Here is a 12,738-nt window from a genome sequence, read left to right as displayed (position 1 = left end):
TGCACTTATGTGGCAGGCCATGTTTGTGCCAGCCCTGCCCACAAGCCAGCTCAAGAAGGATAAGGCATTTGAGTTGCAAAAGTTTTGCAAATACTCCTTCTGTTGAGTACATATTAACTTTCCTGTTTATGCTGCATTGAAGTGGAAAGTTCTATTGACTTTCCTGAAGAACTAGTCATTACAATTTAAAAACACACTATAGCCAAAACAAGTAAGGAATCATAACATGTTAAGCAGCCACAATCCAAGCTCTTTGGAGGCAAGAACTATGATTTGGGTGTCTGCGCTCCTGTGATGGGCAATCTGGCAGGCAGCAGGTATCCACCAAAGAAAGAATGAAGCCAGGAGAGGGTGGTACACCACTCCAATGGGCTCAGCCCTTTACTGGTTTTAAAGAATGTCCCTCTCTCTGCATCACTAGATTTAATCCTCATGGCACCCTTGAGTCATAAGGAGGACAAAGGAGGAAACTGATGCATCAGGCAGTCAATAAGTGGAGGAACTGAGACTCAAGCCCAGGACACCAGCCCCAATTGGAGAGGGCCACGCATGCTCCATGGCTCTTTCTTCTCCGTGCATGGATTTCCACACTACCTGAATTGAGGAACAGGTTGTTTTCCTCACTATTGGTTGTGCTGAGTGTAGACACCGGGCCAAGGACAGCCTCCATGCAGTCTGTGTCAATTCCAGAAGTCTAGCCTGTCGCAATCCTCCCCACAGAATGAACTTCTGCTTAAGGAGCCAGACAGACCTGTTGAATCTCCCTAGCTCCTTCAAAAGCCCATGGAAAGCATTCAGTTTCAGGTGAGTGCGGGGCTGCAGGTGGGGCTGGAGTCCCAGTCCTCCAGTCAGCTTGGTGAACTTGCCACACACACATGCACCCTTCATGCTCCAAGAGCTGCACATATAGGCAATTGTGGGGTGGGGCTGGCTCACCCTGCCCTTATGTCCTTGAGCATGCTCTTCCCTCTGCTGAAACTCCTTTCCTGGCTCTCTCCTGACCCATCTTTCAGTCTCAGCTCAGGGACCACCTCCTCCAGGAAGCCTTCTAAGAGCTCCCTTACTTCCATGCCTCCTGTAGGCTCCCCATTCACACTGTGTAGGCTGCCTCTGACAGCTATTGCTCATGAAGCATGAAGTTGTCATCAGCTGTCTGCATTTCTGTCTCCAGCAATAGTTGGCAAGCTCCTTCCAGGCAAGGCCCAGGCTGCTAGACCCTCACGTTCTGACTGCTGAATATTTGTTAAATAAGTGAGTCGAGTCAATGAACAATCTTTTCTCTGAATCATTTTCCCATTTGTACAATGCTCAGTTAGATCACGGCTTCCTGTCAGCTTGAAAGCTCTGTGGTCTAGAGAATCTGTCCATGCTTCACATTCTGCTGTGCACGAGTTCTGTGTCTGTCCCCGCTGGGCCCCAGCCCCCAACGACGCAGCTGGGTCTCATCCAGCCTGTGTCCTCAGCATGTAATTTAGGTCCCAACACATGGCAGACTGGCACTTGATCCTTGTTCAGTGAATGAATGGATGAACGAAGGAATGGATGAGTGAATTTTAAATATAATATGGGAATGGGCCTTTCATCAGCTTCTCATCAAAGCCAAGGTATTCGCCAAAGCAAAATGCCAGGCAAATGGACAAATGGGTCTGTTCTCTGCCAATACGTAAGTGATAAGGAACACACTTTACAGACGAGGCTTTCTTGGAAGCTGAGTTTCAGGGGTTGTTTTTGTTTGTTTTTGTTTTTGTTTTGCCTTTTGCAGATGAGAGAACTCAAGTTTAGAAAAGTCCAGGACTACCCAAGGTCACATGGAAAATCTGAGGAGGGATGGAGTATTGTGATAATGATCGGTTCTATCAGTAATTAACTCAAACTTGTAGGGGCCAAGCAGGATGGCTGCAGAGGGAACTGGGAATGGTCTGGTCTGGTGTTGGATGCAGAGTACCAAAGGACTGGGGAAATGCTTGTGCTCCAAGGGGAGGGCTGAAGCCCTAGAAAAAAGTCTTTCAAAGGGTAGCCATGGGCCATTTGTTCTTTCAACAAATACTGTTTGAGTGTCCACTCTGTGCTGAGCACTAGGAATCGAGCAGTGAGCCATACAGTCAGAGTATCTGCCCTTATAGAGCTTAACCTCTAGAAGGGAAGCCAGACAAATATGTTGTATTCCAGATGGGCATGAGAAAAATAAAGCAGGGTATAAGAGGTAAGGGTAGAGGTGAGGCCTTTCTAAGAGTCTTTTTAGCAGAAAACTGAGTGAAGCAAGGGAGTGAACCATGGAAAGGGCTGGGGGGACGCTGTTCTAGGCAGCCAACAGCAAGTGCAAAGGTCCTGAGGCAGGAATGCACTAAGTTCTAGAATAGCAAGAAGGCCAGGGTGGTTAGGGAAGGGCGGGAGGGTCAGAGGTGGGGTCAGGAGGTTGGCAAGAGCCAGATCATGTAAGGCTGCTAAGAGGAGGTAAGGAGTGTGGGATTTCTTCTCAGTGTGGAGGGGCCATCAGAGCTCAAGTGAACAAATCTGATTTTCCTTTTAAAAGGATCATGGTGGCTCCCTCAGTGGAGCCACGGGTCTACAGAAGCCCTTAGGCCTTAAGCTCCAAAACAGATTCTAGACTCGGACATCTGCTGAGTCAGAATTGCTAGAGGGAATGCCTTAAATCTTCCAGGGTAATCAAAGCTGCAGCCCCCTGTGCCAGGCCCTGGGCTAGTTCAGCCTGGGCCATCATCACTCTGAATTCCTCCAACCCTGCTCCTTCCTGCTCAGCAGAGCCTTGAACTGAGTCCAGGTGCCTGGATGCCCCCGTGCACTGGGGGGCGCCTCCGGCACCTTCCCTGCCCAGGAGCTCTCTGTCAGTCCAAGACCAAGGATGAGAAATGGGGCTCAGACGGCCTAAGTAAGTCTCTCAAGGTCATAGTCTGGGACATGGTGGAGCCAAGATTTGAAGGGCACAACTGGAGGAGGGGCTCTGAGTTCGTCAGATGACAACTGTTCTTTTTGTGTAAGCAGGAAGTGGAGGTGTGGGAAGGAAGGGACAATCGAGCCCCTCCAGAGAAGCCGGAGGGGCTCCTCTCAAGCCACAGGAAGCCCCTCGAGAAGAAGACTCGGCTGGCTTGAGACCTGTGATGCCCCCGGAACCCAGGGCCGGGTGTGGGAGCAGACAGAGCCCCACACGCACATGGGCTCCCAGGCGTCCCCAGCAGGTGCACAGCTCACGTGCGCTTCTGTTCAGATGTTTGCTTGGCTGTTCCCCTCGTCTCATCATGTGTCCACACACCCCTGCCCAGCCTCTGGTTCCACCTACCACCTGCTTGCTCTTGGGCAGGTTAGTTAGCCTTTCTAAGCCTCCGTTTTCTTATCTGTCAAATGGGGAATAAGTGCTTCCCCAGTGGGCTGTGGCAGAATGGAAAGAGGACATCTGTGAAGAATCTGCACAGGGCCTGGCACCAGGCACACACTCTGTGAATATCACCGATTACTATTACCGTTGTTGTTATCGTTGTCCTTCTGTGTCCCTGCTTCCAGACCAAGGACCCCAGAGGATGAAGGCCCCTCAGTGGTGGCCACTGGTCACTGTGCTCAAGGCTATGGCTCATTGTCTGGTTAGCCATGAACATTCCGATCTCACCGACTCCGAGTCCCAGGACAGCCTTCCTGGACCTGCTCTGCCCTGCCACAAAATTTCTGTGGGCAACATAGACTTTGCCTTCAGCCTCTACAGACAGTTGGCTTTGGATGCCCCTGGAGAGAACATTCTCATCTCCCCAGTGATCATCTCCTCAGCCCTGGCCAAGCTTTTCCTTGGAGCCCCAGCAGCCAACAGGACCCAACTCCTGGAAGGCCTGGGGTTCAACCTCACCATGTTACCCGAGGTCGAGATTCAGGAGGGTTTTCAGGATTTGTCGCTCAGGCTTCCTGCACAGGACCCCCAGCTCCTCCTGACCATGGGCCAGAGAACCTTCCATGGCCTGGGTGGGGGGGCCATTCAGGACCCCATGGAGGCCCAGAAACACATCCAGGAGCATGCAGAGAAGCAGAGCCAGGGGAATCTTGGAGCCTGGGTGGAGGAGCTCGGGAACCAGACTGCAGCGGTCCTCTTGAACCTCATTCTCCTCAGAGGTAGGACAGCACACATCCACTGTGGAGTCTTCTTCCAGGATCAGGGCTCCAAACACACCCCAGCCCCACTCCTCAAAGCTTCTCAGAAACCTCCTCTGCTTAGATATTGGAAGCACTCAATAACTATCTTCCTGCTAAATCCTCGCTGCCTCTGCTTGTATACCTCCAGTGACAGGGAACTCATCATCTGTCTCATTTTAATGCTATTTGTTGAGTTTGTTTTTGAAGAAGCACTTTTCCAACTTCAGTGTGCATAGGAACTCCCTGGGGAGCATGTTTAAAATGCGGGTAGCCTTCTCTTACCCTAATAGATTCTGATTTAAGGCAGGCGCCCACGACCCTGCATCTGAGGACGCTTCGCTCCCCTCCCTCCCTGACAGGTGACTCTGCTGCCTTGGGGGCTGTGAGCTCCGCTTTGAGTAACTCTCTAAGCAACCACTGTGTAAGGAGCATGCGCTTCCTTCCTCTGGCAGGTCCCAGGAGGCATGGATCAGAGCAAGAAGAATCCCAAGACAGGAAGGGCCTCCGTTTTCTCCAAAAGAGCCAATAAAGTTGTAGGTCTCACTCCATCACAATCTTTAATTCAGAAGATGAATTCAGTCCTTATATTTGTATAGTGCTTTGAGGGTCTTGAGGGCTATTCACACGCAAGATCTCGTTTGGCCTTCTCGCCTGGGTGAGACAGATAAGGTTAAGATTAATGCTCCCATTTTTACAGATGAGGAGACAGATTTTTTAAAAAGAAGGAAAGTAATTTTCCTGAATCAATAAGGCATTACTCAGATGTACACTATGGCTACCATATGTTATACTACACACATACACACTATGAGCTCTCTGTTATCGTACCAGGCACTGTGCATATTTAATTTTTGCTGAATTCTCTTTGCAACTCAGTAAGGTAGATATAATCATGTCCATTTAAGAGATGAGAAAACAGGTATAATAGGTTAAGTAACTTACCCTAGATCTCAGAGCCAGGCAAGGCCCAGCCTTCAGACCCATACCTACATTCAGGGCAGTGTGACCCAGTGACAGACTTTACCTTAGGAATTAACCCCCTCCCAGAGGAGTCTAGGAGACAGAAGAGAACAATAGTACCTATACTACTATAATACGATTATGCTATTACTCCCTTTTACAAACAAGGACACAGACGCTCAGGGCTCTCAAGGGCTCAGCCCTACAAGAAAGGATAGGCCAGAGGGAGCTATGGGGCTGGGCTTGGCAGCCAAAGTGGGGATCCCAGTCCCCATGGGCTGCTGGAAGGGTGACCCCCAGCCCGTTCTCGGTTCTCTCCAAGGACGACAGTCTTGCTTCTGTTCCCCTCAGCCAGGTGGGCGCGACCCTTTGACCCGCATGCCACCAGCCTGAAGGAGTTCTTTGTGAACGAGCACAGGCCCGTGCAAGTCCGCATGATGAAGCAGAAGGCCCGCCACCGCTTCCTCCACGACCCGGCGCTGCAGTGCACCGTGCTGCAGATGCAGCATGCGGCCAACGCCACCACCTTCTTCATCTTCCCCAACCGTGGCAAGCTGGGGCAGCTGGAAGGCGCTCTGCTGCCCGAAACGCTGATCCAGTGGGACCGTTTGCTCAGGACGAGGTGGGCCGCTCACAGCAGTTCCGGGGAGGCGGATCCTTGCCTCCCCACTGGGTCACCCTGCAGTGGCCCCCAGCTCGTTGCCTGCACTGTCACCCCCAGGGCACTGTCACCCTCACCCAGGGCGCTGTCCCGGGCCTCCCTGAAGGTGTCAGGGTGGGCCCCAGGAGGGCACACGGGACCAGGAGTCTGCAGGCTGGTTTTAGTCCCTGGGTGACACCAGGACGGGCCGAGCTCCAGTTGTCAAACAATGGGGGAGGCAAAGGAAGCCAGGACAGCTGTGAATGGAGGATAGTGTGTTTTAGAAAGCTCTGTCGTGGCTGCCCCTTGGAGAGGAGAGGGGTGAACGGGCCGAGAGACAAGTAGCCAAGAAAGAGGAGCAGCTGGTCAGGGTGTGGGGGGCCCAAGGGGACCCATGCCAAGCACCCAGGTCCCTCCGGGGTCTCAGTAGCAAAGCAGTTTCTGTCTCTCCACAGGGAACTCGATTTCTACTTCCCCAGATTCTCCATTGCCAGCACCTACAGCCTGGAGAGGCTCCTCCCCCACGTGACGGTGCGCGGAGGCTCCCCAGGGAAGCCCACCCTGACCGTCTCTAAAGTAAGCGGGGAGTCGCGATCGGGAACGGGGCTGCCCTCTTTCGGCAGCTAGTGGAAGAAGATGTCCGCCTCCTTGCAGATGAGCGATGCTGTTCGGCGTAACTTTGCAAGTTACTCTTTGCTTCTCTGAACTTATTCCACATGACTGCACAGCTACCAATACAAGACACGGGCATCCTGGAAATATGTCGCCATTCCTGCCCTTGGTGACAGACAAGGAAAGGGGAGGTGATAGACATGCCTTCGGGGTGGAGGTGCAGAGGCAGCCTCCTGGGGATCTTGGGCCTGAAGGACATGCTGTGTAAAGAAGGGACTGAGAGCATGGGGATAACCCGGGAAGATAGGCTGGGGCCTCGGAGTGTGGGAAGGCCCTGGAAGACCTGTGACCCTGATGACCTGGGGACCCCACCTGGAGGCCGAGCAGGAATGCCCTCAGGGGCTTAATGCAGGGCAAGGAGCATGATGATCTTTGTGCTCCAGAAAGATCTAGAAAGATCTGTGGAGGGCAGAGTGGGAAAGACACAGGTCAGACCTGGCTCTAGGTCCAGCGAACAAAGACAAAAGCCCAGAGCCCTGCGCTCAGGAGGAGAATCACAGGAGGCAGCAGCGGGCTGAGGGCCCAGTGGGGGAGAGCTAGTAGCTCACAAGCACCACGCCAACACCTCACAGTAAACTGATGAGCTAAGCGCTCTCTTTCCCACTTTACGGATGAGGAAACTGAGGCTTGGAAAGGCTTAGAAAGTCACCCAGGTTACCACTGTTAGTTAGCATCAAGCCAGGGTTTGAGCCCAAATCAAATCAGTTGACCCCAAAGGCCTACATTCTTTTCCTCGAGCAGACCTGGATCCCCGTGGCCTCCATGTCACACACATTCCAGCAGGGACAGTGCAGGGTGAGGGAAGCCGCATGGGCTTTGGGGCCAAACATCCGAGTGGGAGCCATCCTAGCTGTGTGATGACTTTAGGCAAGCTACATGACCTCTCTGAGCCTCCGTTACCGCACTGGATAATTAGGGACCCTGGGGCCCCTCTGAGAGGGGAAGTCACTTGTCCAAGGTCATATCCTGGGGAGTGGGGTGTAGAAACAGAGTCCTCTGGCTGGGTTAGGTGATCTCCCACAGACAGTGGTGATGATGAAAGTGACGTGGTGATAGTAGGGCCGAGAATTACTAGGTCCAAGGCACGGACTGGGGTCAGGGATGAGCAGTGAACAGGACAAAGTTATAATCTAGTGCATGCGATGGGAGAGACAACACAGATAAACAAACAGATCTGTAACATCCTGAGTGACAACGAGCCCCCCGGTGCAGAGGATGAATGGAAGTAGAGGTGACAGGTGACTGAATTGATGGCAAAGTGTGCAGAAAAGTAAGGGAATAGAAAAAAATGATACAAAGGAAAAAAGGCTTGGTTGATCCCTCCTATGGGGCCGATTAAAGATTCCAGAATTTTCCTTGCAGGTCACTCACAAGGCCGTGATGACTCTGGATGAGCAAGGCTTAGAGGCTGCTGCTACCACCAGCATTCAGCTCACTCCCAAGGCGCCCCCTAACCTTGACCCCACAGCCCCTCCAGGCACTGAGTTCAGTCGACCCTTCCTGGTGATGACGTTCCACACAGAAACAGGAAGCATGCTTTTTCTGGGCAAGATTGTAAACCCGTTGGGATAATGCTTGCTTGGAGGTGCTGGACAAAGAAAACAGAGCAGGGGAACGAATCAGCACCCAAGCTTCTGCATGGCCCTGGAGACGTCACCAGCCCATCCGGGATCCCATTTCTTCACCTGGAGGTGAAACGGAATATTTTGAAGAAGCGATGATGGCAGGTACCCTTGTACAAGCTTCATGCAGCCATGAAAATAACCAGCTGCCCCCATGCGAGGAGCTTCTCTTGCAGAATCAAGTTGCATGAGATATTATGTATACCCTGGTTCATTCTCCGGGTTTCATGGGGTCCTATGGGATGAAGGGGTGAAGAGGGATAAAGGCTATGCCACTGAATGAACACCCACTATATACCAGGTGCTTTATATAGTTTATCTCATTTTAAAATTAATTCCCACAACAACACAACAAGGTATTAGGTTGGACAACAGGAAACTGATTATATTTGGCTATTTTTAGTAACCTCCAAAAACAGGGACAATTTCATATGGTTCTGCCAAATATTATTTCTCCCCCTCCTTAGCTGAGGATCAGAGCTTACGAGACACACCCAGCTCACCAGCTGGTAAACAGCACAGCTGGGATTCAGCATGTTTTATTTCAAAGCCTAGACTCTATTCTCATCCATTCTGCTCACTCAGTGATTCTCAGACTTTTTTGTGTGGGGATACCTGAGAATCTTGGAAAATAACAAACAGATTTTGAATCACTAGGTCTGGGCTGGGGCCTGAGGTCCAGCATTCCTCCCAAGGTCCCAGGGATGCTGAGGCTGTGGGGCAGGTGACCCCAGTTGGAGTGGCTGGTGCTAAATGCTCTTGTCCCCAGGACCCAAGGAGGGGTTCAGCTGTGTGATCAGCAGGGAAGAGGAGTGGCCCTGGCCCTTCAGGGCAGGTGTGCAGCTGAGCACAGTTTGGACAATACCTTGTTTGAAACCTGCAGACAAAGCTTGTTTTAGGGTCACCTATTAATGAGCATATGGGGAAAATAAGTATCCTAAATAAAGGCTTCTTGCCTGTGTAACTGTCTATGTGCTGTGCGCCATGTCAATGACTGCAGCTGGGACTTCCGTCTACAGGAAGTCCCTGGGTCTCCAGCTACACAGATCAAGGGATCCCAAACACACCTGACCCCAAATCCCGCCCCTGCCTCTCACCATATGCCCACCGGGAGCAGTGATGAGGACAGCAGGCAGACAAAGAGCCATGCTGGATTCTGGTCTAGGGAATAGAATGTGTGAGCCCCTTTAACCTTCCCTTTACATTTTACATTCACTGTCAGAGATGAAACTTAATGAATTTTTCTCTTTTCCAGTGAGAAGGTGCCACAAAGCCCCAATGAGGCAATAAAGTTTGCTTGCCCAGAAAGAGGGACCCTGGCATCACTGAGGGTAGCTCTTGGAAAAGAGAGGGGGACAGCCCCAAAATACTGGAAAACAGGTGTCTTGCCTTTTGTTCCTTGAGGGTCCCAGCCTCAAACGCCTATGGGGCGAGGCGGGCAGTAGGCAGGGATTAGGAAAAAAATTAAAAACTCTGCAAGTTCAGTAGCAGATGTCAGCTGACCTTGGTTCGGGGGAAGGCACAAGGAGTGGTGGGAACTGCAGTAAACTGGAGAGCAAGTGTCTCAGCTAAAGGAAGCACCCAGTGGTGGCCTGCCTGGGACAGTGGCTTAGACAAGATTGAAGTTTACATTTCAGCCTCATGGAAAACCGAGTGGGCATGGTAGCTCTGCTTCACGCAGTCAGCAGCAGCCTCGGCTTCTTCTAAATTGTGGGTCTGCCATCCCTGGGGCGTTGTTCTCTCCTGGATGCCTGAAGACCAGCCAATAGGAAGGGGGCAAAGAGGAAGTGAGGGCAAACCCACTCCCTTTAAAGGCACAACCCATGATTTAGACACATCTCTGCAGCTCATCTCCTGTTGGCCAGACCTAGTCCCAGGGTGCACCCAGCTGCAAGAGAGGCAGGGAAATAGTGTTTCTATTGTGGATGATCATGTGTCCAGTCTAAAACTGGGGCTTCTCTCACTTTAGAAGAAGGGGTGGTTGGGCACTGGAGACTCCCCACCAGCCTCTGCCTAAGCTTCTGCCAGCCTTGGTTGGCTATTAGCTTGTAGAAAGGTGTCCCAAGCTTGCTGGCTTTTCACATTTTAAGAGAAACTGAAAAGCCAGATTTCATGTGAAAATGTTTCCATTTTTTGAATGTTAACGACTATTTCAATTAATTAAAAAAACACTGAGCAGGCCAATAGCATGTAGGGTGAATAAAGCACGCAGTATGTCCAGAAGGCAGCTGAGCAAAGTGGGAGATGGTCTACAGGTTAGGGACCCTGGCCCTAGGTTGGCATCTGGCATCTGGAACTGAGGTTAAAACCAGCGCTGGGGTGTGACCTGCATTGAAATCTCCAGGCAAACATAATATTGTCCCCAGAGAGAGAGGGCAGCTAGCTATAAAGCTTTCTGAGGGAGTGCAGCCCTGCCGACCCCTGCCTGTGGGACTTCTGGGCTCAGGAACTGTGTGGGAACACATTTCTCTCCTTTTAAGCTTCCCAGTTTGTGGTCCTTTCTTCTGGAGCCCTAGGAGACCCCTAGCTGGCACCACCAGTTCTGCTTAGAGCTGGCCATAGTGTTACAGGGAACACATGCTTATTGAATGAATACCCAAGGGGGCTACAGATGAAGCAAGTGTGACTTTAATCCCGACTTCTGGGGTCAACCATGCCATACCCCCTGGACACTTGGCCATCTGGGGCCTTCCCCAGGCCTGCCCAGGCCGGGAGCTCACCTGGTCCAGCTCATGACGGTGCTCTGCTCTCGGAGGCCCTGCCATCACTCCTTGTCCGGGCCTAGAAAGAGCCTTGAAGCCAGCCAGTGCTTCACTGGAGACCTCAGGCCATAGCTCCAGGCTTTCAGCCATCGCCACTCATCCTTATGTGGCCCTTTCCAAGACCCTGTCAACCCCTGGGTCCCTGCCAGGGAGCAAAGTGCTGGTGCCTTTGCTCAGCACACCTGTCTCCCCACTTCCAGGTTACAGGGACTCGTTCCTGTTGACCCTGCTGTTCTGGCCAAGCGCAGGCCGCCATCCACGCCCTGAGGGAGGATCTGGTCCAAGTCCGGCCTGAGCTCAGGTGTCCTCATTGCCAAAGCTGTCTGTGTGATACACTGTCAGTCCTGTGACACAAAATTCCTGCAACAGCAAAACCTAAAGGCTTGTCTGCCTTCTGGAGCAAGTGGGTGTACAGGCAGCATGGGTAATATTGTCACAAACAGGGCAGCCTGCCTCCAGGGAGCTCAGAGGGGCAGAGTGTACAGTGGTCATAGCTGTGAAGGGGGACAGAATAAACTTGACGAGGAGGATGGAGGCAGCAGGGTGGCCCTGTGGATAGGCCCTGGAAGCCAGTGTTCTAGGTTGGCAGCCTGATGCCAGATACAGGCTGGGTGGCCATGAGCAAGTGCATCTGTAAAATGGAGGCCATGGTTCAGGCCCCTGCGAGGAGGCTTCAGAACTTGACGTACCTGTACTCAGTCCTCTCCACAACCCTCTGAGGGAGCGGCACGGAGAATTTGACAGGCAGGAAACTCAGGGACAGAGAGACTTAAACAGCTTCGTCCTCCAAGTCCCCCAAACAGACTCCGCCGATCACCCCAGGGCCTCCACACCTCTCCTGAGCCCTGAGCCCTCCCTCCTGGGCATTGTTTTTGTGTGCCCCTGTCATGCCTACCACAGACCCGACCACATCTGAGCTCCTTCTGGCTGTTTCAGGGCCCTGCGGCAGTGTCTGGGATGGCGTAGGCAACCGGGGGGCCGTGGCTGGCTGGAACCCCCAGCAGACCCGGGCTGTTCCCACGGGAGGAGCAGAGGAGAGAGAAATGAGGGCCGGGCAGGTATTAACACAGAGCATCCTTGGACACACACACACACACACACACACACACACAGCAAGCTGGGACAAGAGGGAAAACAGAACCCCAGGGTCAGCCACAGAGAAAGGCAGCAGGGAGACAGGAGAGAAAATTTCACAGACTCCCAAAGCAGAGCAGAAGAAATTGTTTCCAGAGGCACTTTGGGGTTGGCCCCCCTGGCCCCTACAGCCCCTTCACTTAATGGGTCTAGAGGTCTCCTTGCAGCTGCCAGGACCGGGAGGCAAGGGGGGCAGGCAGGGGCGGACAGGGCCTGCTGGAGAAAATCTCCCCAAACCAGGCTTGGCACCAGGGCCTCTGATTGCCCTGAGCTGGGGAGTGGGTGGCAGAGAAAAGTGGTCCAGGATGGTTGGTCCACATGCAAACCCCAGGTGCCCAAGTGCTCATTAGAGAGGCCAGGCGGTAACCTGAGAGCCCCGAAGGTGTGGCCCTTAAAACCAGGCCCTCCCTAAGCAGGGGGCTCTGTCTGCTGGATGTGGGGTTGGCAAAACCAAAACCCAAAGGCTCCCGGAGATGAGGCGTGAAGTGAGGAGATCCAGCTGAATTCTTCCCTTTTCTCGTTCTTTTATTGCAGTGAGAACATTGAACATAAGATCTACCCTTTTAGCAAATTTTAAATGCACACAATACAGTATTGTTAACTATAGGTATGATATTGGACAGCAAATCTCTAGAACTTTTTCGTCTTGCCTAACTGCAACTTTATATCCATCGAATAGCAACTCCCCACTTCCCCTGCCCCAGCCCCTGGCCACCACCATTCTATTCTTTGCTTCTATGAGTTTGGCTATTTTGGATACTTCATATAAGTGGGATCATCAGTATTTGTCCTTCTATGACTGGCTCATGTCACT

The 12,738-nt window shown here is 52.2% G+C and overlaps 1 protein-coding gene across 3 annotated transcripts; it reads left to right on the top strand.

The window, feature by feature from the left end:
• The first annotated feature begins 236 nt into the window (after positions 1-236).
• On the top strand, positions 237-8,992 carry LOC118910842 (putative serpin A13). 3 transcript variants are annotated; one of them, XM_057488171.1, is made up of 6 exons: positions 2,819-2,890; positions 3,004-3,197; positions 3,520-4,113; positions 5,446-5,716; positions 6,190-6,310; positions 7,769-8,992. In XM_057488171.1, the coding sequence occupies exons 1-6, from the start codon at positions 2,871-2,873 to the stop codon at positions 7,976-7,978; spliced, it is 1,410 nt and encodes a 469-aa protein (XP_057344154.1). In that variant the 5' UTR covers positions 2,819-2,870; the 3' UTR covers positions 7,979-8,992. The 3 variants fall into 3 exon arrangements, with proteins under 3 accessions (XP_057344155.1, XP_057344154.1, XP_057344156.1); XM_057488172.1 differs by lacking the exons at positions 2,819-2,890; positions 3,004-3,197 and adding an exon at positions 237-804; XM_057488173.1 differs by lacking the exon at positions 2,819-2,890 and having other exon boundaries at positions 2,908-3,319.
• The last annotated feature ends 3,746 nt before the right edge of the window (positions 8,993-12,738 follow it).

The sequence above is a fragment of the Manis pentadactyla genome, chromosome 11 (assembly GCF_030020395.1).
Source record: "Manis pentadactyla isolate mManPen7 chromosome 11, mManPen7.hap1, whole genome shotgun sequence".
Lineage (NCBI taxonomy): Eukaryota > Metazoa > Chordata > Mammalia > Pholidota > Manidae > Manis > Manis pentadactyla.
Note: the sequence above shows the minus strand (reverse complement) of the source record. Positions and strands in the feature narration are given on the sequence as shown.

What these genes read in the sequence shown, in the direction of transcription:
- LOC118910842 (XM_057488171.1), top strand. Translation starts at nt 2,871, where the DNA reads ATGGGGCTCAGACGGCCTAA. An exon ending in GAACCTCATTCTCCTCAGAG is followed by an intron (nt 4,114 to 5,445) that starts GTAGGACAGCAC and finishes TGTTCCCCTCAG; the next exon opens with CCAGGTGGGCGCGACCCTTT. An exon ending in CCACCCTGACCGTCTCTAAA is followed by an intron (nt 6,311 to 7,768) that starts GTAAGCGGGGAG and finishes TTTTCCTTGCAG; the next exon opens with GTCACTCACAAGGCCGTGAT.